Genomic DNA, 23,512 nt, shown 5'->3' on the forward strand with positions numbered 1-23,512 from the left:
AATTTGGAGAGGTTAATGGAAAGAGGACCTTTTACAGGGTAGTGTCTTGATGCAGTCCTATATGATAACTGTGCATTTCTATACTCACTGGCAATAATGAAATTCCATGTCAGATACAATTATTAAATTTCATTTGTAAACATGAGAGACGCAACGGGTCCGTACCCCACACCGCCTTGAATTGATTTTTTAAAAATCTATATATTTGTTTGTTTTTATACTGTGAATAGCCTCTAGTGGCTGGAAGGATGTGGAAAAGAGAAACGTTTAGCCTTACACGTACGATTCGACGCACGTATTGTGAGCCCAAAAATCTATATTTGTCGCTGAATGAACTCACTGTTACACCCATAATAAGGATGCGAATAAAAGCCACGTGTTCACGTACCGTGCCTCATGGGTCATTGCACGCAGAGAACAGATTTATCGATGCAATCGAGTTTTAACGTTGACATTTAGCAAGAAATAGTGTAGGCTACAGACAGGGCAGACATGTCTTGCATGCTCATGCACCTGGGAGGTTTAGTGGCGCTGAAAACAAGACCTGCAATTTTGGTTTTATTTGTTTTGTTCCGGCCCCAGCTTCCATTCCAGGTCTTGGCGGCAACTGCATGTGGTAGACCTGGAGATTGTGCTGAAAACTCGATTTTGCTTTCCAAAAACGCAGCTTCAATCTGTCGTTTATCGTTAAGTTACTGGCTCGTGCTTATTTATTCAATCGTGTTAAATGCACAGCATATGTGAAGATTAACACAAATACATACTCTTGTGTGTAATGAATACTAAATTAGTTTAGGCTGCTATGGTAAATTGTGTTACATGACAACCAACTGCTATCCTCCCACTTAGTGTCCACAAATTATTTGGGAATTAAAGAGTTTATCATTTCAGAGGTCATCCGTAAACTATTAGTTTTCATGACGTACATTACACCATTTATAACATAACGTGTTGACGAATTAAGACTGCCAAGAAGTTTAATATCAAACTTCATCATTCTGGACACGTAATTTACACGGATATACAACGCGATTTTATAAAGAAAGTAAGAAGAAAGTTTAGGCGACAGTGCAAGTGGTTAAATCGCTTCATAAGGAAATTTAAGAATGCAATGCACACACGCAAAGACTTGAGACAGCGAATCAGTGCGCACTAGGGGTTGACAGGCGTTAATTCGGACCAAGTTGGCAAAAAGGATGCGCTTGAAAGGCCGCATAAGAAGCCAAGCCAATGATGACAAAGATGTGCGACCGTTTGCGTTTCAACATGTATTGTCACAGTCAAAGAAAATGCGTTAATATGTTTGCAGTGCACGTGGACACTTTACGATCAGTTAGTCGGGCACAGCACAGACAAAATGTTTATGGCAAGTACTCTTTGGTTCTTTCGGTAAAGTCACGTAGGTATAAAATAAAATAGATCACGACGTTTCGGGCGCAACACAAGCGTCCGTCATCAGGTGAGAAAGCTTGGTCTGCTGTTGATGCAGACTATTTGTGGTCGATGCATCCAATTGGGTTTTGACATAGGGCCATGTTATGTCAATCGATCGCACCTCGGATTAGCACGGTTGGCTATGTACGGTGTTAATTAAGTTCAACATACATACATACAGATGTCTGTATGACAAACATCTCCCACCCCCATATTAATACACGTTACACTCTTCAATGCTGCAATATTGGAATTCATCGATGTCGTTCACGTTGCGAGACACCGACCACAAATAGGATGCTCATCATGGTCAGCGTATTTAGCAGGAATGGCTGGGAACAAACCTGAAGCTCTGGCAGTCATTTGGAAACACGGCCAGATCATCGGCTGCTCTTGCATGAATAATGTTTGGCTTTGGAGTTTAAAATTTGCAACAGTTTTTTAAGAGTTTTGTGTCGAAGAAAAGGCCATATCCAAATGAAGGCATGGAATAACAATATGAAAGACACACAAGCACACTGTCATTCTTATGGGTTAGGACACAGATTTGGCGAAGCAAGAAGCCATTGGGCAGGAGGGTTATTCATAATAAAGTTTATTGTGACGTGTATATGATGTGTATATATTAAACATATGTCCTCCAAGTCCTTACCTCCCAAGACAACATTATTAATCATAAATTCCCCTGTTAATTGCACTTGCGAGTTAGATTTTTTTGCCACATTCCCAATAGCTATTTCATATATATACAAATATTTACACTTTAATTTCCATTTGCTTAAAATTGAAAGACATGCACAAGCATTAGTTAAAAATAAGCTGTCATTAATATATATGCACATAAAATATAGCCACAGCAGTTAGTGTAACAGAAACGTCCATTGCACCAGAAATGCAAGCGTCTGCCAGGCATTTAAACACCACCCCCCTCCCCATGACTCCCTCACCAAGCCCGGTTGTTAAAAACACTCACAGGCAGGGCTTAATTTCTCACCGAACATTTCCCACGTCACTCGTGGACTGGAGTGGGTAGCATGCAACTGGCAGTAATGGCCAGAGCGAGACGTATACTGGACATGGCATGCCGGGTGCAGCAGAGATTAAGCCCCGCTCACAGGTATATCGTGACCGTTTTACAGAGGACATGCGAGGCCGCCACGCTGCTCGACTGGCCGCCGCCGCCGCCTCCGCCACCCTCCGGGCCGGCCGCCTCTACCCTTGGGGCCGCTCCTCCACCCCCCGGCAGGATAATCCGCACCAACCCCTCGCCTGGAGCCCACAGCCTATCCAGCCTCCGGGTGAGCTCGCTCATCCTGCTCCTCTGCCTGGCCACGTGCTGCCACAACGGGGGACCCGCACACGCGTCCCGCAGTACCTGGACGGCGGTGCGGCCTCCGTGCTCCCGACGCTGCTCGCCTTTGCCGTCTTCGCCGAATGCCGCTGCGGTGGCGGCGGCATTCAGGCACGAGGCCTCGGCGGTGGCGGCGGCGTCAGTCTGTGACAACATCGCAGAGTGGGCGGCATCTGCTCCTGGACACTCCGACTCTGGGTTTGATGCACCGGTGGCAGCTGTCGTGGTGGTGTCGAAATTCTGAGCGCGTTCCCGGTCAGCGGCCGCGCTTGTTTGTTGGGGAAAAGCGGGCGATGTTTTGCCGCTGCCCAGGCTGTCCGCTTGCTCGTGGCTCTCGTCCATGAAGCCGCTGTACACCGACTGCAGCTCCTGGATGCGGAACTCCATCGTGTCGATCTCGTCGTCCTTCTGCGAGAGCTGCCACTTGAGACTCGTGTAGTCTTCCCTGAGCGAATGGAACTGGTGCCTCAGCACCTCCAGCTCAACGATGTGAGCGCGCAGAGAGCGGATTTCTGTGTTCTGCCATTCAAGTTGTGCGCAAAGGGATTGGTAGCTTCGTATGGCCTCGCCAGGCTGACCCTCGGCTGCCTCTTGAACGGGTGGAATCAGCATCGTCTGCATCTCAACGTTCTTCACAGCAAGCCGATCTTTCAGTCCATCGCAGTCCCTCGCCACGTAATCCAGCTGCTGTTTGAGCGTCTCTAGCTCCGCGACGCACAGCTCAAATTTCTCAGCCTCCACCTCCTTCTGGCTCAGCTGCGACCGCAGGGTCTCGGCACCACGTGACATGGAGTTAAGTCGCTCCTTCAGGTGGTCCACCTCAGAAATGCACGACTGAAGACACTGGAGCTCTGGATCCTTACCGGCGGCGAGAGTCATGTGCGCGACGTTAGACGGGTCTTGCGCGCCGTGTTCGGATTCCTCCCTGCAGCCTCCTTCAAGTCCCCGTCTCCCGAGCCTGAGCTCGCAGACCAACGACTGCAGTGACACGATCGCAGACTCTTTTTGCACGAGCTGGCGTTTCAGGCCGTGGAAGATTGTTTCCATCTCCTTCACTTGACGTCCTAAGGGTTGTAATTCCTGGATTTTTTCCTGCAAGGACACTATCTCGTCTTGCTTTTGCAACACCTGCTTCTGAAGGGCGAAGGAATCACCGTTGAGGAGAGCGCCATTTCCACCTGCAGTTTCTTCGCCCCTGACCGAGGCATTTAGGTCTTCGAGAGACACCTGGAAGTGCGTGAACGTGGATTTTTTCATTTTTTGCTTCACCTCGGCCGAGTGTTGCTGGTCGCCCCAAGCTTGAACCTGCTGTTGCAGCAGCTCCACCTCGGTGTGCTTTATGTCGAGCAAAACCTGCAACGAGTGGAGCTCGGCTTCCAGGGACCTAAACAACTTGGTGTCAGGGTTCTCCTGTTCACCGCACTTCTGAATTGTACGGCTTTCCAACATCGACAACAACCTGAGGAGCTCTGTAATCTGCCCCTTCCAACTCTGGGCTGCATTGCTGCACCCCTCTGCTGCTACCGGTTTCTGAGGTCCGAGCGCACAATAGTCCAGATTTGCCGCTCTGTTAGTCCCAGCTTCCCCGGAGGTTGCACTGGAATTGATTTCTTGCAAGGCTCTTCGCAGGACTTCACCCAGGCTGCGGCTCCACGCACCGTCCGATGTGTGGTCTCCCCCATCGTTCAAAATCTTCCGAAGTTCGGAGAGAATTCCGGATGGAGGCAGTTCTGTGCCATCACCGCGACGGTCCACATCTTCCTGGACGACCTGCGGAGGGAGAGTAAGTTAGACAACAATCGATGTCCTTGTGCAACAACTTTGTTGCACAGGTATGTGACAGTTATCGCACAAAGCCATGAATGAAACTACAAAGCAAAAAGATTTGTAGGGGTCCTAGTTGTTGCCATATTTTCTTTATACAAACACACACTGCCACATTGCACGAGCTAATGTTTTTATTTGGATAGTGTCAATCGGTGTCTAATGCTTTACAGCTATCACTTAACCAACTGGGCATTTGTGAAACTACTGGATATCTGTGAAAGAGAGCTTCAAAGTTCATCGGATTTCTCCAGGATAAATTGATTCTGATAGCTCGTGTAATATGTCAGTGGCTGTGGGAGTGTATGGAGGTTTGTGTGGTGCGGTGATGAAATTTATGCCTTGACTTATGAAATGTACTTTATATATGCTTACATTTAACAGCCTAGTACTTTGACGGTGGCCATAAAGTGTGCAGTAAAAATTACAAGAGGCTCATTTTAGGGCTGTGCCTCAATGACCCAAGGCAGAGCACGACTCACACAAGGGCCAGAATTTGGGCAGTGGCAACAAATAAAAAACTTCACACTGGAATCACAAAATAATATTTAGCATCGCCGTGGAAAATCTAAGTAACGAAATAGGTAAAGCAGACAATACATCTGTTTCACAATATGTCTCTCCAGGTAAACGATACAAAATATATATTTATGACACACCCACCAAGTTTCTGGGAGTGCATAATTTAAGCAACATTGATTCAGTACAAGCAAACTCTGGAATCGGCTCACTGGGTGGGAGGCTCTGCACGTTAAAAGCATGCTCAATGGTTTGTGTATTTCAAAGGAGGTGCAATGTTGGTAGAGCAGCACACTAAATGTTGAGTTAAGCAGCTTAACTTAAGAAAATAATACTTTTTTCTCATGTTCATGCAACAACTTACCTTTAAATGGTCGTTAGTCAAACTGGTAAACTCCTCAGATGAACACAAATGGCATGAAAATGAGAGGATGCACAGGGAATCCACAATGTATCGAGCTTGTGAAATGCGCGCTTATTGCATTCCGGGTGTAACACAATCACGTGAATGGGTCGTTGCGCCTGATCGTGTTTCTCCGTATGAAATTTGTTCTCAATGAATGTTCTGATAACTCGTCAAGCAGAAAACTACATGAGAAGTAATTGAAGTGGGGTTTTTTTCCCGACTTTCTTCTTCCAGCTCAATTCAATCACTTGGTTTCTCATATTATTGAGCGATATGAAGACAAAACAAACACTTTTTGAAGGGAAAACACGATGAAAAAAAATCGCATTCCAACAGAAAATTAGTTATCGAGAGACGTTTCCGAAGTTAGCCCTAATTTCTATGAGCATCTCCTTTATTCATGCCGAAGCTGCTCATAGTTCACTATAAAAGACAACGCAGTTTCTGACAGCTCGATTGGACCGAACTCGAAAACGTCTCTCAAGAATGAAGTTTCAGTTGAAATGCCATTTCTCTTAAAGCCATACATTGTTAAGCCATATTTTCTTAGGTTTTTTCGGTAAAGTCACATAGGTAAAACATAAAAATTAATAAAAGTAAAATAAAATAAAAAATAAAAATCACGACGTTTCGGAGGCAACACAAGCTTCCGTCTTCAGGTGGAACCGTCACAGCCACGACAGCTGTATCAAGTAAATGAGAGATTGCAAGAGCAAGAGCTACCACTCCGTATATATAACGGAGTGGTAGCTCTTGCAATCTCTCATTTACTTGATACAGCTGTCGTGGCTGTGACGGTTCCACCTGAAGACGGAAGCTTGTGTTGCCTCCGAAACGTCGTGATTTTTATTTTATTTTACTTTTATTAATTTCAATGTTTTACCTACGTGACTTGCAGTCACGAAAGCTTCAAATCTAGAATTGTTAAGCCATATGAACAGACACTGTTAAGTCAACAAACAAACCGGTGAATGAACGAATACCTGGTCTTCTTGCCCCTCCTCTGGCACCACGCTCATATGCTGCACCAGCACCATGCCGGGATGCTTCTTTTGCTGCTTGCGATGATGTTTCCTCTGCTGCTGCTGCTTCTGCCCCTTTTGCTGCACCTGCACTTGCACCATCACCCTGCCGGCCTGCTCCTGTAGCTCAGCCTCCTGCTTCTCCAGCTGTGTCTTGCTCTTCTGCTCAGACTCCGAGTCTGTTTGTCCATGATGCTGCTGCTGCTGTTGCTGCTGAACACCATCCTCGCAAGCTTCCTGCTCTGCGGGTGGAGGCGCTGTCGTGGCCTTGTCATCAATGCCGTGGTGGGGAGGGCTGCCGCTGGCCCACCCTTTCAGCAGGCTCACCTGCACGCCGCTCGCCTGCTCCACCTGACGGGATGATATGCGCAACTTAGCTTACGTTGCGCGCACAACGGAGGACCCGTTACACGGCTTGATGTGGATTCACCGATTTACACCTCGGCGTTTTGATAGGCTAGGACGTAGCTTCAGAGCATGGCACATCGTTTCAGAGTGGGGCACAATGCAAGTGCCATTTACACCACAGGCCCTGCAAGGTGGGAAGTTAATCAACAACCAGCCACACCTAAGAGACACAAACACAAACCTCTTGATTAAACAGTGCATGCAAATAAAATCCAAGCCAGGCACACTGCATGCCATACCAAATGAGAAAATGCATATCTGATCAAACAAACTCTGGAAAGGATCCACAGCACCCTATTCCAACCACACACGGCATGCGACTTAAAAGTCAAGGACTTACCTTTTCAGATGAAACTCCCCAAGTGCAGTGGTAATAACAATGCAGCAAACACCGATTAGTTAGGACGTCATATCAGGAGGCCGATTCCAACAAGTTGCATATTCTGATTGTAAATTGTATGCATTCATATACTTGGCAACCATGTTACTTCAGGTGATCCATGTGGGTTATTACCACAAGATGGTCAACTAGCTTATGGGTAAGAGCACTGAACTGGCACTGCTGAGATTCTGGGTTTGAATTCAGATTTCAGGCACTAGGTTACCAAGTGTAGGGAGTTGATGTTCTCAAATAAAGCACTTATGAATGCACAATAAAAATCCATGATTAAATTCGTGTTTTCACTTCATTAGGTCAAATTCTATCTCGAATAACAATAAAATATCAGCATTTCAACATTTATCTGTAGCAGGACATGAAACAACGTGCAGTGCCTCTTTGTAGTGTGGATATAAATAGGTCAAGTGAGGGGGGATCTCAGTGGTAGTTCTGTGACATTTCCTTCCACAGGCCAAGGAGTAACAGCAGCGTGAATGTTCTTAATGGACACCTTGGTCCATCGTGTGATGCCTAGAGCACAATTGGTATCGAATAGGTTAAATCCTTTAATAAACTAGATGCCCACACTGGTGATGATAATGTTCTCCTGAATTTCAGATGAGTAAACAACATTATAACGCAAAGCCCTGTGCTTCAAATTCCTATGGGAGATTTATAGTAGAGTTAGATATTAAATCTTACATGTAAACAAGTAATGCAGTTAATCATAATTACACTTTGTCATATTTCTTTATATATTGTTTTAATTCTAGCAATGTCTTAAAAATATTGCAGTTAATGCAATATTCTGCTTTTAGCTTACATTTTTTTCAAGCCACCATTGGCAAGCAACACAGAAGGTGGAAAAAAAATCTAAAAATAATTTAAACCTAACATTGTGCCATTGGAGAACTCTCAATTAAAAGGACCGCTTTTGCTTCGCGTTTTTGGTTTCAATTTTTCCAGATTCAGTCCCAGCCTCCGACACCAGGTCCTTACCGCGAAGGGTGGCGACGGGAGGGATATTTGAGCCGTGAGTCGATGCCGACCGCTTCCACCGCTCCCTCGAGATCCACGACAGCGGTACAACCACGTGTGCACGTCAATGCCGGAATCGCCAGCGCATGGCACCAGCGGTCCCACCGGCAGAGGAATAGTAACCATCATCTCTGAGAAACCTTCCGCAAACTCCTCTGGACGCCAGTGGTCAAAATCACGAGCTAATGAATCTCCGTCAGGCTCGGAGCGGGACGGGTGAGTGAGGACGAGAGGTCGGTCTAAGGACTCCATGTCAGGTGATCGTACGGGGTCGACGGTCGATTCGGACTCGGGATCACATCCGGGTACCACATTGTACTTGGAGATGACCACAGGTCGATCAACCGGAGCAGCGTGATTCAACGAGACATCAAAACCAGATGGATTATCCTCCTGTTGCTGCTGTGATGGACCATCAACAGAATAAAAAAGTGCTTGAATGTCCCGCGCAGAAGGCCCATTGGGAGAGGTGCACACATCGGCAAATTGGTGAGAACTTGAGATGGCTGGGTATGAAGAAGACCCTTCATCTGGATATTGCTCACAATATCCTCTCAATTGTGAACTGCCAACCAGTAGAATTGTGTTATCTCCAGCAGTGAAACCAGCTGTTTCCAAGGGATTTTCACTCTCATTTGGGGTGCGAGACTCCACGGTGACAGTCAGTGAGGTTGGAAACTGCGTGGTCAGTTTTGTCTCTTGACTGTAGAGGTTTGAGAGGCCATGGGCCATTTCAGCTGGACTCGGATCCACAGATTTTAAATCAAATCTGCACTCATCTTTTCCCTTCTGCAGTTTGTGTAGCAAGTAAGGCTGCTGTTGCAGAAGGCAGATATGATAACGCTTTTTTTAAAAGTAGGAAGTATGGCTTATATCGTAAATATCTATGGAGTGTACACAATTACATGCACATCCACCATAATTAATCTTAACCCCAACATTACCACTTAATATGTAAACAAAATTTAAATACGGCATCTCGTCTAGTCCATGTAAACCATGAATCAACGCACCATGCATATATTTAAAAAGTATGAGTCGTTATCTTATTAAAATGAAGATTCTTTCAAATGGATCATCACAGTTCAGGTTGAATAATGGGAGTTGAACAACAAGTTTGTGTGTATGGCGTTTTGGACAAATTATTTGCACAATTTTAAAACCACTTACACAGTTTAAACCAACTTACCCTCCCACTTCTGCACGAACCTGAACAACTCACTCACCCCATGTGCATTTGTAGATAAGCTAAACAAGTACAGGAGTGAAAACCTCACCCATGTGCATTTATTGATAAGCAATAACTGATTGTCAAAAACTACAAGAGTGAAAATAGCTATGAAATTAAATTCTACTCTGACAAACTGCACTGAACACAAGTGGGATCTCAGATGTGTGGTTCGTGCTGAGTACACTTTATCCTAGCCTCAGCAATATCAGAGGAGAACAGTAAGAAACATTATAATACTGTTACTGAACTAAACATTTTGACAAAAAAAAATTTCATTTCTCTCTCGGACTCTGTCACTGTGGCTACCCTGGAACTCATCAATTTGGGCTGCCCCAACCGAGCCCGGAACTCACTTGGGCATGACCCCCTAGCCCCCCCTAGGGCTGCTCGAAGACTTATTGATGGGGTTTTTTCCCACATGTAGACAACTTGGAACTCATTGGCAAAAATGGCCCTGGACCCCCAAGACTCTTCTCAGACTCAACATGGATGGGTCCTGGCCCCCTGATATTCCTGCGAGACTCAATGTTGGATGGGCCCTAGCCAGCCTCAGCTATCTCTGGGGCTCGTAGGTGCTGCCCTGGCTGCCCCAGCTGTCCAGCTGTCTCTGGGGCTCGTTTGTGCTACACCCTGGTTACTTTATTCCACGCTATGCCACACTGTTCCACGCTGTTGCTGTCTTTCTTCTCTCTCACATGTTTCGATGAAGTAACCGTCCCACCGAGCTTGCAACCCAGATGTAGTTTTATTCATTTTTATAGAGCGTCTCAGTATACAATTGCATTTTTATACTTTATAAACTTAAATTGTACAAAATATATTACTAATAGGTGACATGGCACAAACATCGAACATAGTGGCATTTGTTTAAAACACTTGAATCTCTGATGTTTCAGAGACCTTACCCAGAAATGCTAAAACGAGTCCATAGTAAACCAGCTTAAACAAATGAGATTGGGAAAACCAGCAGCTAAACAGGGTTTAGCCTGGATAGCGTTTGGATGGGTGACCACGATTAATTATATAGGCTAGTGATGTGTATTACCCCTTTGTTGCATTATACTTGTATGCTCCCATGCATATTTTCTCCGTCTTAACCAACCAGCATTGGCCAGTGTCAAGTATTGTCAAATAACCCCCACAACCTTCACGGAGTGCAGAAGCCCTCATCCAGCAGCGGACTGACATTGACTTACCAAATTATTTGTTAAAAAATACTTTGACATTAAAACGTAATTGTATGCAATTACTTATGAAAATGTTGGCGCAGCCTGGAAACCTGTGATGTTTTTGCTGAAAGGTAAGACCGTGATGAGACGCAGCTGCCTCAACAGGAAACGCATCGTCACCCGAGTCGCGGCAGATGCCTCCCCTACACGGTGCACGCGCTGTCCAGCAGGTACGCCAACCAAGACACTTGGCACAAAGGGCACCACCCCTCCAATGACAGAATGAATGCTGGATTATTTTGCTGCTATGCATTTCCACGTGATAAGCCACTTTTGTTGGGCTATCATTTGTGGCCAGGTCCGCTTCCTAAAAGATAAGTTAATATCTCAGCGGGTTTTACCAGGTAAGATAAAAAAAATATACATTTTTAAGCGATTTCTTTACCTTGCCTATACTTTGCACTCCTATCGTGTTTTTGCATTGTTTGTTGTTGTAATGTTCTGACCAATCCCAACTGGACATCTGTGAAAAAGAGCTTTATAGCTCATCGGATTCCTCCAGTAAAAATACATATTCCGATTCTGATTAGTTGCAGAAAAATTACATTGTTCACCATGTTCAATAAATCATTGGGAGTCGAGCAGTGGTACAGTGGCTAGCACACTGCAATATCAACCTGGTGTCCAGAGTAAAATTTCCGGCCGTGATTAACATCAGTGGCGAGTTATATCTACACCAGTCCTGGACAACTACCCCCCATCACTAACCTGCACTGACAAGTGTGGTGAAGTATGATCACACATCTCACCATGACTAACATGGAATGCAGGAACCTTCAGGCAGCAGTGCATTGATAAAGGTCTGTAAATTATAATTATTACATGTATTACGATTGAGTTACTCAGTGGGATAATTTAATCGTACCATCAATTATACAAATGCATGCATCAATGCGTGCATGCCCACAGAATTCATCTTTATCAATTTAGTTACCGGCACAGAATGTTCCTATGTGTTGACTCATATTTGCGGTCATGCATGCATGGGTAAATTGACAAATGAGCACACTTGTAATTAAACAAAAGTTAATCAAGCTGGCCTTCATCATTAGCATGCGAACAGGTGCCTTGGCATGTCTACACGTCCAAAGGTTTAGCCCTGGGCATAATGGGACAAAGCGGTCAGGCTTTTAACTAAATTGTAATTCCTTTGCAATCACATTTGTGTTTGCACAAATGTGATTGCACAGCATGTGTTTCCAGAGTGCACAGAATAATTCATCATCAGGAAACCACATGTCACATGGTGACTAATCATGTTTTCCCTCACACCACTAAAGTGTTGTTTAGTTATAACGGATTTAAGCTATGATGAAGCAAACCCTTGCATGAAATGTTGCCGTCCCATACGAATAGTTGTTATTCATAACTAGTCTATGTATATGTTTGTTGGATGTATGCTGAACTTTTTTGCACCGTAAGTAGCCAACCGCAACTAATCGGAGGTGCTAATATGTAGATTCCTTTGTCAACCCACTGATGGATGAGGGAGCCTCCCCTCCGCCTTTGACCATTCTCATCATGCTGGCGAGTGTGGCTTGGGTGAAGTTGGGTAGCATAGAAGTACAGTCCAACAATTAATGTTGTAGCTGCACTGCCCTATGCTACCCACCAAGTAGCACCGCAGCAGACGACAACCTGTAGTGCACAGGGATCGCCCATATCCAGCACCATCAAAACTCGTCCAATGCTCCTGTGGTCAATGCATAGATCTCAGGGGATCCAAGCCCAGAAGTGAAATGTAATGTAGGCAATTCTCACCTGTGGCACGTGAGACAGAGCAGCTTGTGGCGAGGGTCCAGTGGCCCCGGGCAGGTCCAGCTCCTCCACGGTTCTCGTCTGGACATCCCCCTGAGATCCAACGTTCAGCTGCGCCACCCCTCCGCGCCCCTTACGCACCACCTCCTTCTTCTCCTCCTCCACCACCTCGTTGTCGCCTGCCGCTTGAGCTTTAAGAAACGCCATCTCTTCCTGCTGAAGGTCACACGTCTTACGCAGGTCGCCCACCCTCTCTTTCAAAGCCGCGTTTTCTTGCAGCAACGCGTTGAATTCGTCCGCGGAAGGAACAGCTGTGCTTATGGTTGTTGCACTTTGACCTTGCGTCTGATCACCTCCGCCGCTCGATTTTGCACCCGCGGTGCCTGCTCCATCAACCACACTGTGGGGTGAAGCATCCGGAGCTGGCTCCGATTCGCATTGGTACTGTGCCGCCGGTTCACGTGGATTCTTCTCGAGCACGTGCGCCTGCACTCGCCCTTTCATAGCAATGCACTGCCGCCTCAAAGCACAGAGCAGCTGCGACAGTTGCCGACCCTGCTTTTGGGAGGCCGGGTCATCATCGGGTTTAGGGGGCGACTCTTGCGGGTTTGCGACAGCCTTGCCACTTGGGTTTGACGGGACAAGTGCGGGTCCAGAGGCTTGCACATTGTCACATGTGCTGCCAGATATTTCCAGTGTTTCTTGGAAGGTTGCGCAGTCCTCCAGCTCACGGAGAATTCCACTGATGCCCTCTTCAGTCTCAAGTTGCTCCAGTTCAAAGGATTTATTTTCTTGAATCAGTTTTTCCACTTTTTCTCTGAAGTCTTCTTTGAGCGCTGCCAACTCCTCCGCATGCTTGCTCTCCAACTCTGCCTTGGATTCCTCATTAGTTACCTTACTTTGATTCTCTGCACCTTTCAACGCCAACTCCAAGCTTAACCTGTGCTTCTCCTCCAGCTGCTTGGCTAGGTCGTCTACGTCCTTCTGCTTCTCCTGCGAGTCCTTCAGAGTGAGCCCATGGCTCTTCTCCAGCTCGGCCAGCAGCTTGTCGGTGCTTAGTTTGTGCTCCTGAACGAGCGACTCCTTCAGCCGCTCCAGCTCTCTCGCATGCTGCTCCTGGAGCTCAACCGTTGCATGCAGCTCTTCCTCTCGACGCAGAGAAAGCTCTGCGCCGAGTTTCTCAATGTCAGCCGTCAACGTGTCCACCTTCACTGCGTGCTCCTGGCCTGTGGTCTCCTTCAGAGTCTCCAGCTCTTTGATGTGCTGCTCACAAATGCTCTGCACTTCCTCCGTGTGTCGACTTTGCTGCTGTTGAAGCTGCTCTTGCGCCTCCCACGCCCCCTGCCGACTCAGCGACAACTCCGCGTTCAGTGTCTCCGTGTCGTTGAGCAGCTTGTCCACGGCCCCCTTGTGCTCCAGACGCAAGGCTTCCTTGAGTGCCTCCACCTCTTCACGGTGATGCTGAAGTAGCTGCTCCAGTCTGCACGCATCGTCCTGCACCCCCATGCGCTGCTCTTTGAGCTGCTCTTTGAGCTGCTCCACCTGCCTGCTGTAGTCCTGCTGCATCTGTTCGTATCTGCTGTCAGCTTCCTGTCGACTCTGAGACCGTTCATTATTGAGCTTCTCCACCTCTGCCTGCAATTTGTCCATGGTGACCCGATTTTCCTGCCTTAGAGTTTCTTTGAGACCTTCCATTTCAATGCTGTGCTGCTGCTTCATCTTCTCGAGCGAGCACTGTGCCTCTTCCTTATTGTTCAGCAGCTCCTCTTTGAGCCTCTCCAGGTCCCCCAACAGTTTGTCGATATTTCCCTTGTGCTCTTGATCTAGGGTGACTTTCTGAGCCTCTTTGTCAATGAGGTGCTGCTGCTGCTGTTTTTCTAGAGCGCTCTGTGCCTCCTGCTCATGCCGAGATAACATCACGGTGAGATTCTGAACGTCCGCAAGCAGCTTGTCCAAGCCTCCTTTGTGTTGCTGCCCGAGAGTTTCTTTCAAGCTCTCCACCTCAGCGATGTGCTGCTGCCGTTGTTCCTCAAGAGCGCTTTGTGCCTCCTGTGTATTGTGCACCAAGTCTCCTCTAAGCTTTTCTAGCTCTGCCTCAAGCTTCTCTAGGTTTTCTTTGTACTCCTGGACATCAGCATCTTTCTCATTCTCTACTTCTCTGTTGCACTTGTCCTGAATGCCCAGAGAGTCATTCTCGCCTGTGGGCACATTGCCCAGATCGCTCTTCACCACCTCTTTACCGAGGGACAGCTCCGCGGTCAGCCTCTCGTTGTCCGCAAGAAGCTTGTTGACATTTTCTTTGTGTTCCTGCCTCAGCGACTCTTTGAGACCCTCCATCTCTTCAATATACTGCCGCTCTGACATTTCCTTCGTGCTTCGCAACTCCTCCGCACTCTGCGACAAGGCCACGCTGAGGTTCTCAATGTCGGCCGTCAGTTTGTCAATGCTCCCTTTATACTCCAGTCCCAGAGCTACCCGCAAGCCTTCAGTGTCCTTTTCCTGCTGCTCGCGGATTTGCTCGAGTGCCCTCTGAGCTTCCTCCCGGCCGAAAGACAGCTCTGCGTTGAGCTCCTCCAGTTCGGCCACGCGACCCCGAGCCTCTGTCCGCTCATTCTCCAACATCTCAAGTTTGACGCGAAAGTTCTCCAGCTCCCGCCCATACCTGGCATCCATCTCTGTGCTCTCGCTCAACACCGACGACAGCTGCTCCTGCACACTTGCGAGCTGCGCTTGCGAATCTCTCAGCGATGTGTTGAGTTGGCCGTTGGATTCCTCCAGCAGCAGTAAACTCTCGTGCGATCTCCTGTTGCTCTCCGTGAGGTCTTCGATGACTGCCTGGAGCCTCTCGACCTCTCGCTGCATTTCCGAACGAAGGGCGGCGACCTGCTGATCGCGCTCTTCACCGAGCGCCGTCTTAAGTTCTCCCTCTCTTCTTTCCCAGTTTGATTCTGCCACTTCTGTGAGGTTACCATCGAGGTGTCCTTGCTTCTTGGCCAAATTATCAAGATCATTGAGAAGCTTGACATTCTCTCTGGAAAGCTGCTGCTCTTTCTCTGCGGAAGCCGACAGTCGCATCCTTAGATCCTCCAAGGCCAAGTCCTTGGATGAAACTTCTCGTTGCAACTCGGTCACGGTGCGTTCCGCTTCTCCTACCTTCTCTGTCGGCTCGCAAAAAGCAGCTCTTTCTGTCCCAGTGGAACTGGTGGACGTACTTGTAGGGGCCTTGTCCTTGCTGGGTAAAGTCTGCTGAAGTGTCAGGATGATGGCCTCCTTTTGAGAGATCGTGGCCTCAAGCTGGCTGACGATGGTTTTGGATTCTTGTAATTCCTGCGCAAACGAAGAATGTGAAACATTAATCATCTCATACAAATTATTTTTTTAATAGAATCGGTTTCCTGCAAGAAAACATTTATAATTCAATCGCCACATTTCAACAAAGCCGTTAATATAAATTACTCAGTAATGTTAACGTTTAAACGTATATTGTACGAATATTTGCATGTGTTTCATAGTTTATCAAACGCCATAAAAGTTTGCATTCCAAGTTCACAAACACGGCATAATAAAACTTGTAAAAATAAATACTGGATACAGCTGTTTGTCAATCTACTGCAGGATGAAAGGATATAGCATGGGCCCTGGGGGTTGTTTGACTATACTTCACCACACTGAGCAAAGCGGTTTGATAATTTATTTTTACTTTTGTTAAACAGTGTTTATTTTACTAGGTAAGGCCCGGAGAAAAATCCACGCAACCACGGGGACAACATGCAAACTCCAACTATAGAAGGCTTCAGGGTCGGGATCAAACCCACGACCTCCTGCATACCAGGCGAGGTTGTTAACATATCACCACTGCGGCACTCTATGAAGGGGGTGGCTAGGGATCAAATGCACAGCACTGGGTTTACAGCGCGGTGCACCCCAACCGGTACAAAGATAATTTACGTTTTGTTTCTTCACATCTCGTCCCCAAAGGCATAGGTCAATATACCCCGACGGTATTAATCCAGTAAGCTGCATTAAGCAGTTGGCGGCCCATAGGCAGAAGCAAAACTACAGCCGCAGACTATAATTTTTGTGAAATGTCACGTGCAAATATTTTACGGCAGATAAAAAAAATACCCCCTGCAAGGGGTAAATGCAGCATAACAGTGTGCATGCTCACGGAATTAATTATACTTTGCAGACGTCAGATTAGATAATAACAAAAATATTTATAACAGGAACCATTGGCCAATACGTTATCCTAATGTGCGTTGTTAATGGACAGTGCTCATGACACACAAGTCTTCACGCTTATCTGTGATGGATTTTATTAAATAGTAAAATAATAATAAAAGTGAAAAACAATGCTCTTTGCTCTGGAAAACTCCATTGAGTCTTATGACTGTTTTTTCAACAGCATCCTGCATTTGCCAATTCCATCAATATGTTTGGTATATGGGAGAATAATAAACTATACAGAGAAAACCCAGATATACAAGGGGATACGCAATGAACGATCCACACATATGTAGGAATACATTGTTGTAATTCCATCTACTGGCTACCTCGTAGCAATGATACGTTACTTTACAAAGCATGTTTTCAAAAAAAAATACATATTTGGCTGTTATAGGGTTAAAATCAAAGTCATTGTTAGTGCACATGGGCCTATTTATTTAGACTGACACTTTTGCAAAGATCTATAATGTATGACAACGGGTCTAGTAGTTTAAGGAGTGTTACTCAAGTTTCAGACATATCCATTATTATAAGCGCACAACTTTATCTATCTGTGATGAACGCTGCACTTTCCGTCGTTTTCATGCAGGGAGCGCTGCAAACCTACGCGCCCCCTGCATGAACGAAGGAGGCGCAGGGACAGACGTTCAATTACTTGGAATCGATCTGCAGACGGCTGTCTTATCACACGGCCAGCTCTATGTCGCCTTATCTCAATCCCGCAATCCCAAACAGGTGAAAGTCCACATCGAACCGAACCCCCAGCAAGGCCATCCACTTAACGACGAGAGAAAATTCACACGAAATGTCCCTTTCAATTAAGTCTTCCAGATGTAAAATTACATTAAGCTTTAAATTATGAAATAAAATTATCTAATTCAAAACATACAATTCAAAGATGTTTCATTTTAAAACTTCAAAACTGAGCATCGGGTGCTAGTGTGAATGCGTCGTTCGTGTAAAAAAAACTTGTGACTTTCCTGGCCTTCGGGGAGGCCTTCATCCAGCAGTGCAATAATCATGGCCGATGATGATGATGATTATGATGCTGATAGTCACCTTCTGAAGGATGAGAGTGTGCTCCTCGTGATCTGCAGCCCCCTCCTGGGCCAGCCCATCCAGCCGAGTTCCCAGACTTCCTTCGGCTCCCGGCTGCCGAGTTGCATGCGCCAGCTCGAGCCGGGAGCGCAGGCGATTCAGCTCGGAAGTCTTCTCGCACAGCAGGTTCTGGCACGTGGACAACTGCTGCTGTGCCTGCGCCAGTTCCTGGGTCTGTGTCCACTGCCGCGTGCTCCTCAGCATCTCACTGGCCTGTGCAAACGGAGATGGGAGGACGCACACGTGCAGAAACGAGGGTTCCCCTCATTAGCGCCGCGTTTGGCCGAGTTGTATTCGAGATGGTTGGGTGGCTCAGAAGGCACAGCAATGAGCCAACACTGCTGAGATGTCAGGGGGTAAAATATAGGCAACCAACCGTGATTAAATAAGGGTTTTGAGCGTTTAGGAGATTCCTAATAAGGACAGATGCATATGATTGTAAACCGTAACGTTAATATACTTTGGAAAGATGTTACTCTGGAGAATAAAAGTTACCTATTTTCTGAGCTGGCTGAGTAGCTTAGGGGTCAGAGCACTGAACCAAGACCGCTGGGACGGGGAGAGAGTGAAAGAACCTGGAGCGGAGGAAAGCGAGAGAGCAAAACGGAAAGAGGAGAGCGAGGGTAAGCGACGAGCAGTGGGAGGGAGGAATAGGGAGAGGTGAGAGAGATTGAGACAGGAAAGGGAGAGGTGGGAAGAAGGAGAGCGAGGGTGAGAGGTGAGAGAGAGAAACGGGGAGCGAGATTGGGGGGGAGGGAAGTGGGTGAGATACAGGTGGAGAGAGGAGAGGAATATCGAGGGAGATGTATAATATGGAACACGGGAATAGAGAAAAAGAAACAAAGTGAGAAATCGAGGCAAAATGGGATATGCAGTACTAAGAAGGTTTATGCATGAATCCATCCAGATATACAAACATAGACATAACTTCAACCGTGATGATGGGTACAAATTGAGCAATCATTGGAAATATGTTATTAACCATGTAAAAAAGATTTAACTACGCATATTTGTACCATCTTATTTGACAGGTACTAGTCTATTTTACCAAGTTGTTGACATCCCCAGCGTTTAACAGTGTTGCTATTTTTTGGTTTTGGAAGCCAACACCGGCCGTAATTCTTGAGGTGCTTAACCAGTACCTTTCCCTCTAGCCCCGCCCACCTCCCTCCCCCCTCCCAGTCCCTGACTGACACATTTAGATAAGCTCCTCCCCTTAACCAGTATATAAGATCTTGTCTCTTGGATTTCCCTTCACTTGATACAGTAATTTTGGCTGTGACGGTCCCACCTGAAGACGGAGACTTGTGTTGCCTCCGAAACGTCGTGGATTTAATTTAGTTATTTTCATTTATTATTATTTAATTTTATTATTATTATTTTTACCGAAAAAACCTAAGAGTATGAAGGTGGAGAGAGACAGGGCTCGATATAAGATACAACGTTCTTCTGGCTGGCTGGCTAGGTGGGAGGGATGGATGTCCAAAAGTTGTGCAGGTTGATAATTATATCTTCAAAAAGCCATCTCGTGTTCACAACATCTGACCAATGGTGACAGCTGCACACTTTAGTTCCCACCTGCTGCAGCTGCTGCTGAAGACTCTGGATGTGGGTAGTAAGGTGCTGCGTCTCCTGCTGCACCCCATCCCGGCTGCTGAGCGCCTGCTGCAGGTTGGCACTCAGCTGCGTGATGATCTCGTCCCTCTGCTGGATTGCGGCTTCAAACTGTGCACACGAAGACAAAGATCCCCCATATATCCTTAGCAGATTCTTGGGGCAAGTGTGCTATTAGCGAGCAACCTATGAAGGCCAGCACGGCACACGAGGTGGTGGGTGGCCAGCACCACGCCCGACCGTCTTTGTCTCCCGAGAGGTGATGTTTACACACCGCATAAGGTAATAATTTGAGGCCAAGTCGATCTCGGAGAGGCTTAAGGAGGGTTCACTGGCATTGGCCTCAAGTGGAAATCAAACTCGGGTCATCCGAGTTCAAAGTGAAAAGCGCTAATCACTAAACTACCACTCCCACAAACTGTGCACACAAACACGGGCATGCCACACTAATTAATATCGTTTTTACTTATTACTCAATTGGGATTACACACAGCAATCACTACATTGCCCTCTGCCGTCCACTATTGAGTGCTGTAGCCTATAATAGCCTGTTATGCCAGACTATCCCAAACCCTAATCCAAGCACTACCCAGGATCAGCACACTACATGAGCATAACAACCAGGAAGCATCAATGCATGGATAATAAAAATATCCAAGGTTCAATTTGAGAAAGCGATATTAAACAATAAAAGGAATTTATACATGACGAGCCATTTATGCTTCATAGCAGAAAGTTCCACTTGCAGGAATTACGTCGGTGTCAGGAGTAGAGCGAGGCAGATTATCCGATAATTCAATTGATTGATTAAGAATTGTAACCGGCTATTTTCATGCGATGGATGACTCAGGCTCCTTTAAAAATGGTGCCGCAAGACGTGAAACCCCCTGCAAGTCACGCCCAGGCGTGGTGTGGCTCATGATGCCGATAATTTCACCAAGCGCCGCCCATCTCCTCCCGTCTAGCGGCACATGTGGGAACAGAGGTGAGACTTTCCCGCCACCCCCCAACCAATTTTGTGTTATCTAAATTAGCTTGGCAAGTGAACCAATAACCAGTAGAGTAATCAATCGTATATCCCAGCTAATTTGTACAATGCGGTGTAGTGCTGGTGGCCTGGCCTGGGGGATATGTACAATGCGATGTAGTGCTGTTGCCTACCTGGGTGATTTCAAGGGCCATCAGCCCATCTGTGTCCCTGTCCGTGGGCGGAGATGGGACCTCCGAGGACCTGTCCTCTGTGGTCTCAGGCTCAACAGAGCCCAGGCCTCCAGGAGCATCATCCTCAGAGGGGATTTGTTCACCCAGGCCAGCCTCCACTATCGTCTCTACACCCACCTCCATGCCGCCCTCCATCTCGCCTGCACAGCAATACAGCAAAATATAGCTGCCCAGTTAATTACAATCTCAATGAAGAGTGTCTAACATCTTGAAGGTCCTTTGTCAATCCATTGCTGGTTGAAGGGCTCCCCACTCCGTGTCAGTCATGGAAATTGTTTGAGCATACTTCACCACGCAGGTCGCCACCGATGTTAGCTGTGGCTGGCATCAGGTACCAAGCCACCTGAGCCACCCTTTCACCAATACGCATAGACCAGCAAGGTGAAGTATGGTCAAACAAACCCCGGTGACCAACAAAGTTTTGGGGAGGTCTTCATCTAGCAGTGGATTTACAAAGGTAATCAAATAATTATTTGAATCACACGTGCATGTTATAGTATCAATATATTTTTTAATCCAACCATTTAATAGGCAATACTGCAATAATCATGGGTTTTACAATCTAAATCATGCATTACCATTTATCAATCGGATATAATGGGGGGAAAAGATTAAGCTATTGTTCAATCAAATGTTATGTTGAAATGCTTGGTTGTACATTTTGTGATGAAATACTAAACGAGATAAAACAATAATCACCGAATTGTGCAAATATTGTGGTACAGTGCTTAAGGTTGGTAAACATTAGCCTTAGGCTGTTATTCTTTATGTACATTGTCACAAGGTGCACACAATATCAATAACATGAGAGCTGATGTCCCATGTTCACAACACAGGTTTGTCTATTCAGGTTTATCACAAACATGAACAACCAAAAGATTTACTCAGAGAATTCCAAACAAGATTGGCAAAAAAAGGGGTATTTAAACCTCTTTTAAGCAGACCAGACATGTTGGCAGAGAATTTGGTGGCTACGCTTAACCCGACCACAAAGAATAAAGTTAGGCAACTTTTACCACTGCGAAGATACAGGTCAAAATAGTACGTGAATAAACCTGCCATGTATTTTAACTGTTAGAACGTTCAAATGCGACTGAGCAAATCTTGACTCTCATTGTGAAAGCCTCCACACCTCGGTGGCTTCGTCTTTAAAGCAACACTGGCAGCTAGATGCAGATTCCGAGGACGGCTGTGATGTATGCATGAGCAGCTTGAGTGGTGGACCCTACATTTTAGGCTTTGCAGATGCCTCTTGTGAATTGCTTTGGCAGGGCAAAAGGTAAACGTCACAAATGAAAAGGTGTGGTGCACTGTTGATGACGAGCCAATGGAGCAATGTCATCAGTACACGAACAATGCGATCCTATCGCGAGGTACCAGTGTAGTGCGGATGCGCGATGTGCCAACTAGAGGAGCATGTCTCCAGCGACGCCCGAGTGGTAGACTGCAGAGGAATACAGTCTGTAGCGATACCAACACACGACCTAAAAGTGATACCGTTGCATGGACTAAAGCTAAGCAGCCCGCAAGGACATGTCCAGAGTGTCACCTTTGGAGACATGCAGTCTGCAGATATGCCTATTTGTAAATTACAGAGACAGAAGAAGTGGTCTGCAGTGATACTGGCACATAGACTAAACATACACACAGTCTAGAGCAATACCAGAGCATAGACTGGTGACATGCTGTTTGCATTGTATACAGTGGCCTGTTCTACAACAGTGATTCCACCTCCCGCACTCCCACTCTCACGTGTCAGCTGCCCCCCCCCACCACTCTCGTAAAACGAATAAGTTTCGCCAGCTCAGGCGAGCGGGATGTACCGGCGGTCAATGCGTGCTCTTCCGTCGACAGGTCATGTTGATGGAGAGGCGTCCTCTTCCCCTTCTTCTTCTCTTTCTCCGGATGCGCGACGTCACCTTTTGCTTTTCGCTGTCGGAACTCAGCAAGCTGCACACGAATGCGAACAAGATGTAGAGCGACAGGTAGCCGAGGAACAGATAGCACGACCACAGTAGCAGCATGCCGCTTCGGCCAGCGAGGGTGAAGCCCTCCTCAGCCCGCGCCGACGAGTCCAATCATTGCGCGCTTCCAATCGAACATCTCCGTGTATTACTAACTACGCGAAAAACAACAAAAAATTGCGGGCTACATTCGCACAATTATTACATTGTGGCCTGTGGAAGTTTAACACGGAAATCTTGCAAAGGAAACTGGCAGACGGACACACCTAACCCAGCAGTAAATTAACCCAATGACCTAAAGCTGGAGACTCACGGTACATTATTAATGGCGAGACGGCGAACGAGACGTTATTGAGGGCGCACTCTGCGAATCAACGCGACCACCGTGGGACACTTAGATCGTGCCTCGAATAGGGAACCTACAAAGCGCCGGCTCACATGGAGTTTCACCACAGACTGCTCCTTCCGAGCACCCTTCGCCCTAACCTCCCCGCCGTCGCTGCGCCCCCATCCATGCTGTAGACTCATAAATGCAACATGCTTTAATGCAGAGACACAATTGCAACTGCAAATCCGCCCCCGCTACGGGTAATCCAAAGAAAGCGGATTACAGGAATTACCAGACAGCCCTATAGCGCTAATAGGATAAGATTGTGAATATGCATGGCAACCCATTGGCCTCGTTTCTACTGCATTGGTCAAAAATGTTGCGTAAAAACGTAGGTTCAGTGTTGCCAAATTACTACGTTATGGGAACGATAGGACATCGCAACAAAAACATTATTTGCA

General features: G+C 46.7%; 1 protein-coding gene across 3 annotated transcripts in view; it reads right to left on the reverse strand.

Moving 5' to 3' along the window:
* Window positions 1-23,512, reverse strand: part of LOC144938176 (uncharacterized) — a 47,580-nt gene that overhangs the window by 16,615 nt on the left and 7,453 nt on the right. The window contains exons 2-8 of one of the 3 annotated variants that reach the window (XM_078865956.1): window positions 22,583-22,709; window positions 20,700-20,899; window positions 19,503-19,649; window positions 17,886-18,137; window positions 12,603-15,926; window positions 6,518-6,907; window positions 2,810-4,555 (exon numbers count right to left, since the gene is read on the reverse strand). In XM_078865956.1, the coding sequence (XP_078722082.1) occupies window positions 2,810-4,555; window positions 6,518-6,907; window positions 12,603-15,926; window positions 17,886-18,137; window positions 19,503-19,649; window positions 20,700-20,899; window positions 22,583-22,709 (6,186 nt within the window). Of the gene's footprint in view, window positions 1-2,809; window positions 4,556-6,517; window positions 6,908-12,602; window positions 15,927-17,885; window positions 18,138-18,419; window positions 18,455-19,502; window positions 19,650-20,699; window positions 20,900-22,582; window positions 22,710-23,512 lie in introns of those variants that run through there. The other 2 variants (XM_078865959.1, XM_078865957.1) reach the window with 2 other exon arrangements.

Source organism: Lampetra fluviatilis, chromosome 21 (assembly GCF_964198595.1).
Source record: "Lampetra fluviatilis chromosome 21, kcLamFluv1.1, whole genome shotgun sequence".
NCBI classification, from domain to species: domain Eukaryota; kingdom Metazoa; phylum Chordata; class Hyperoartia; order Petromyzontiformes; family Petromyzontidae; genus Lampetra; species Lampetra fluviatilis.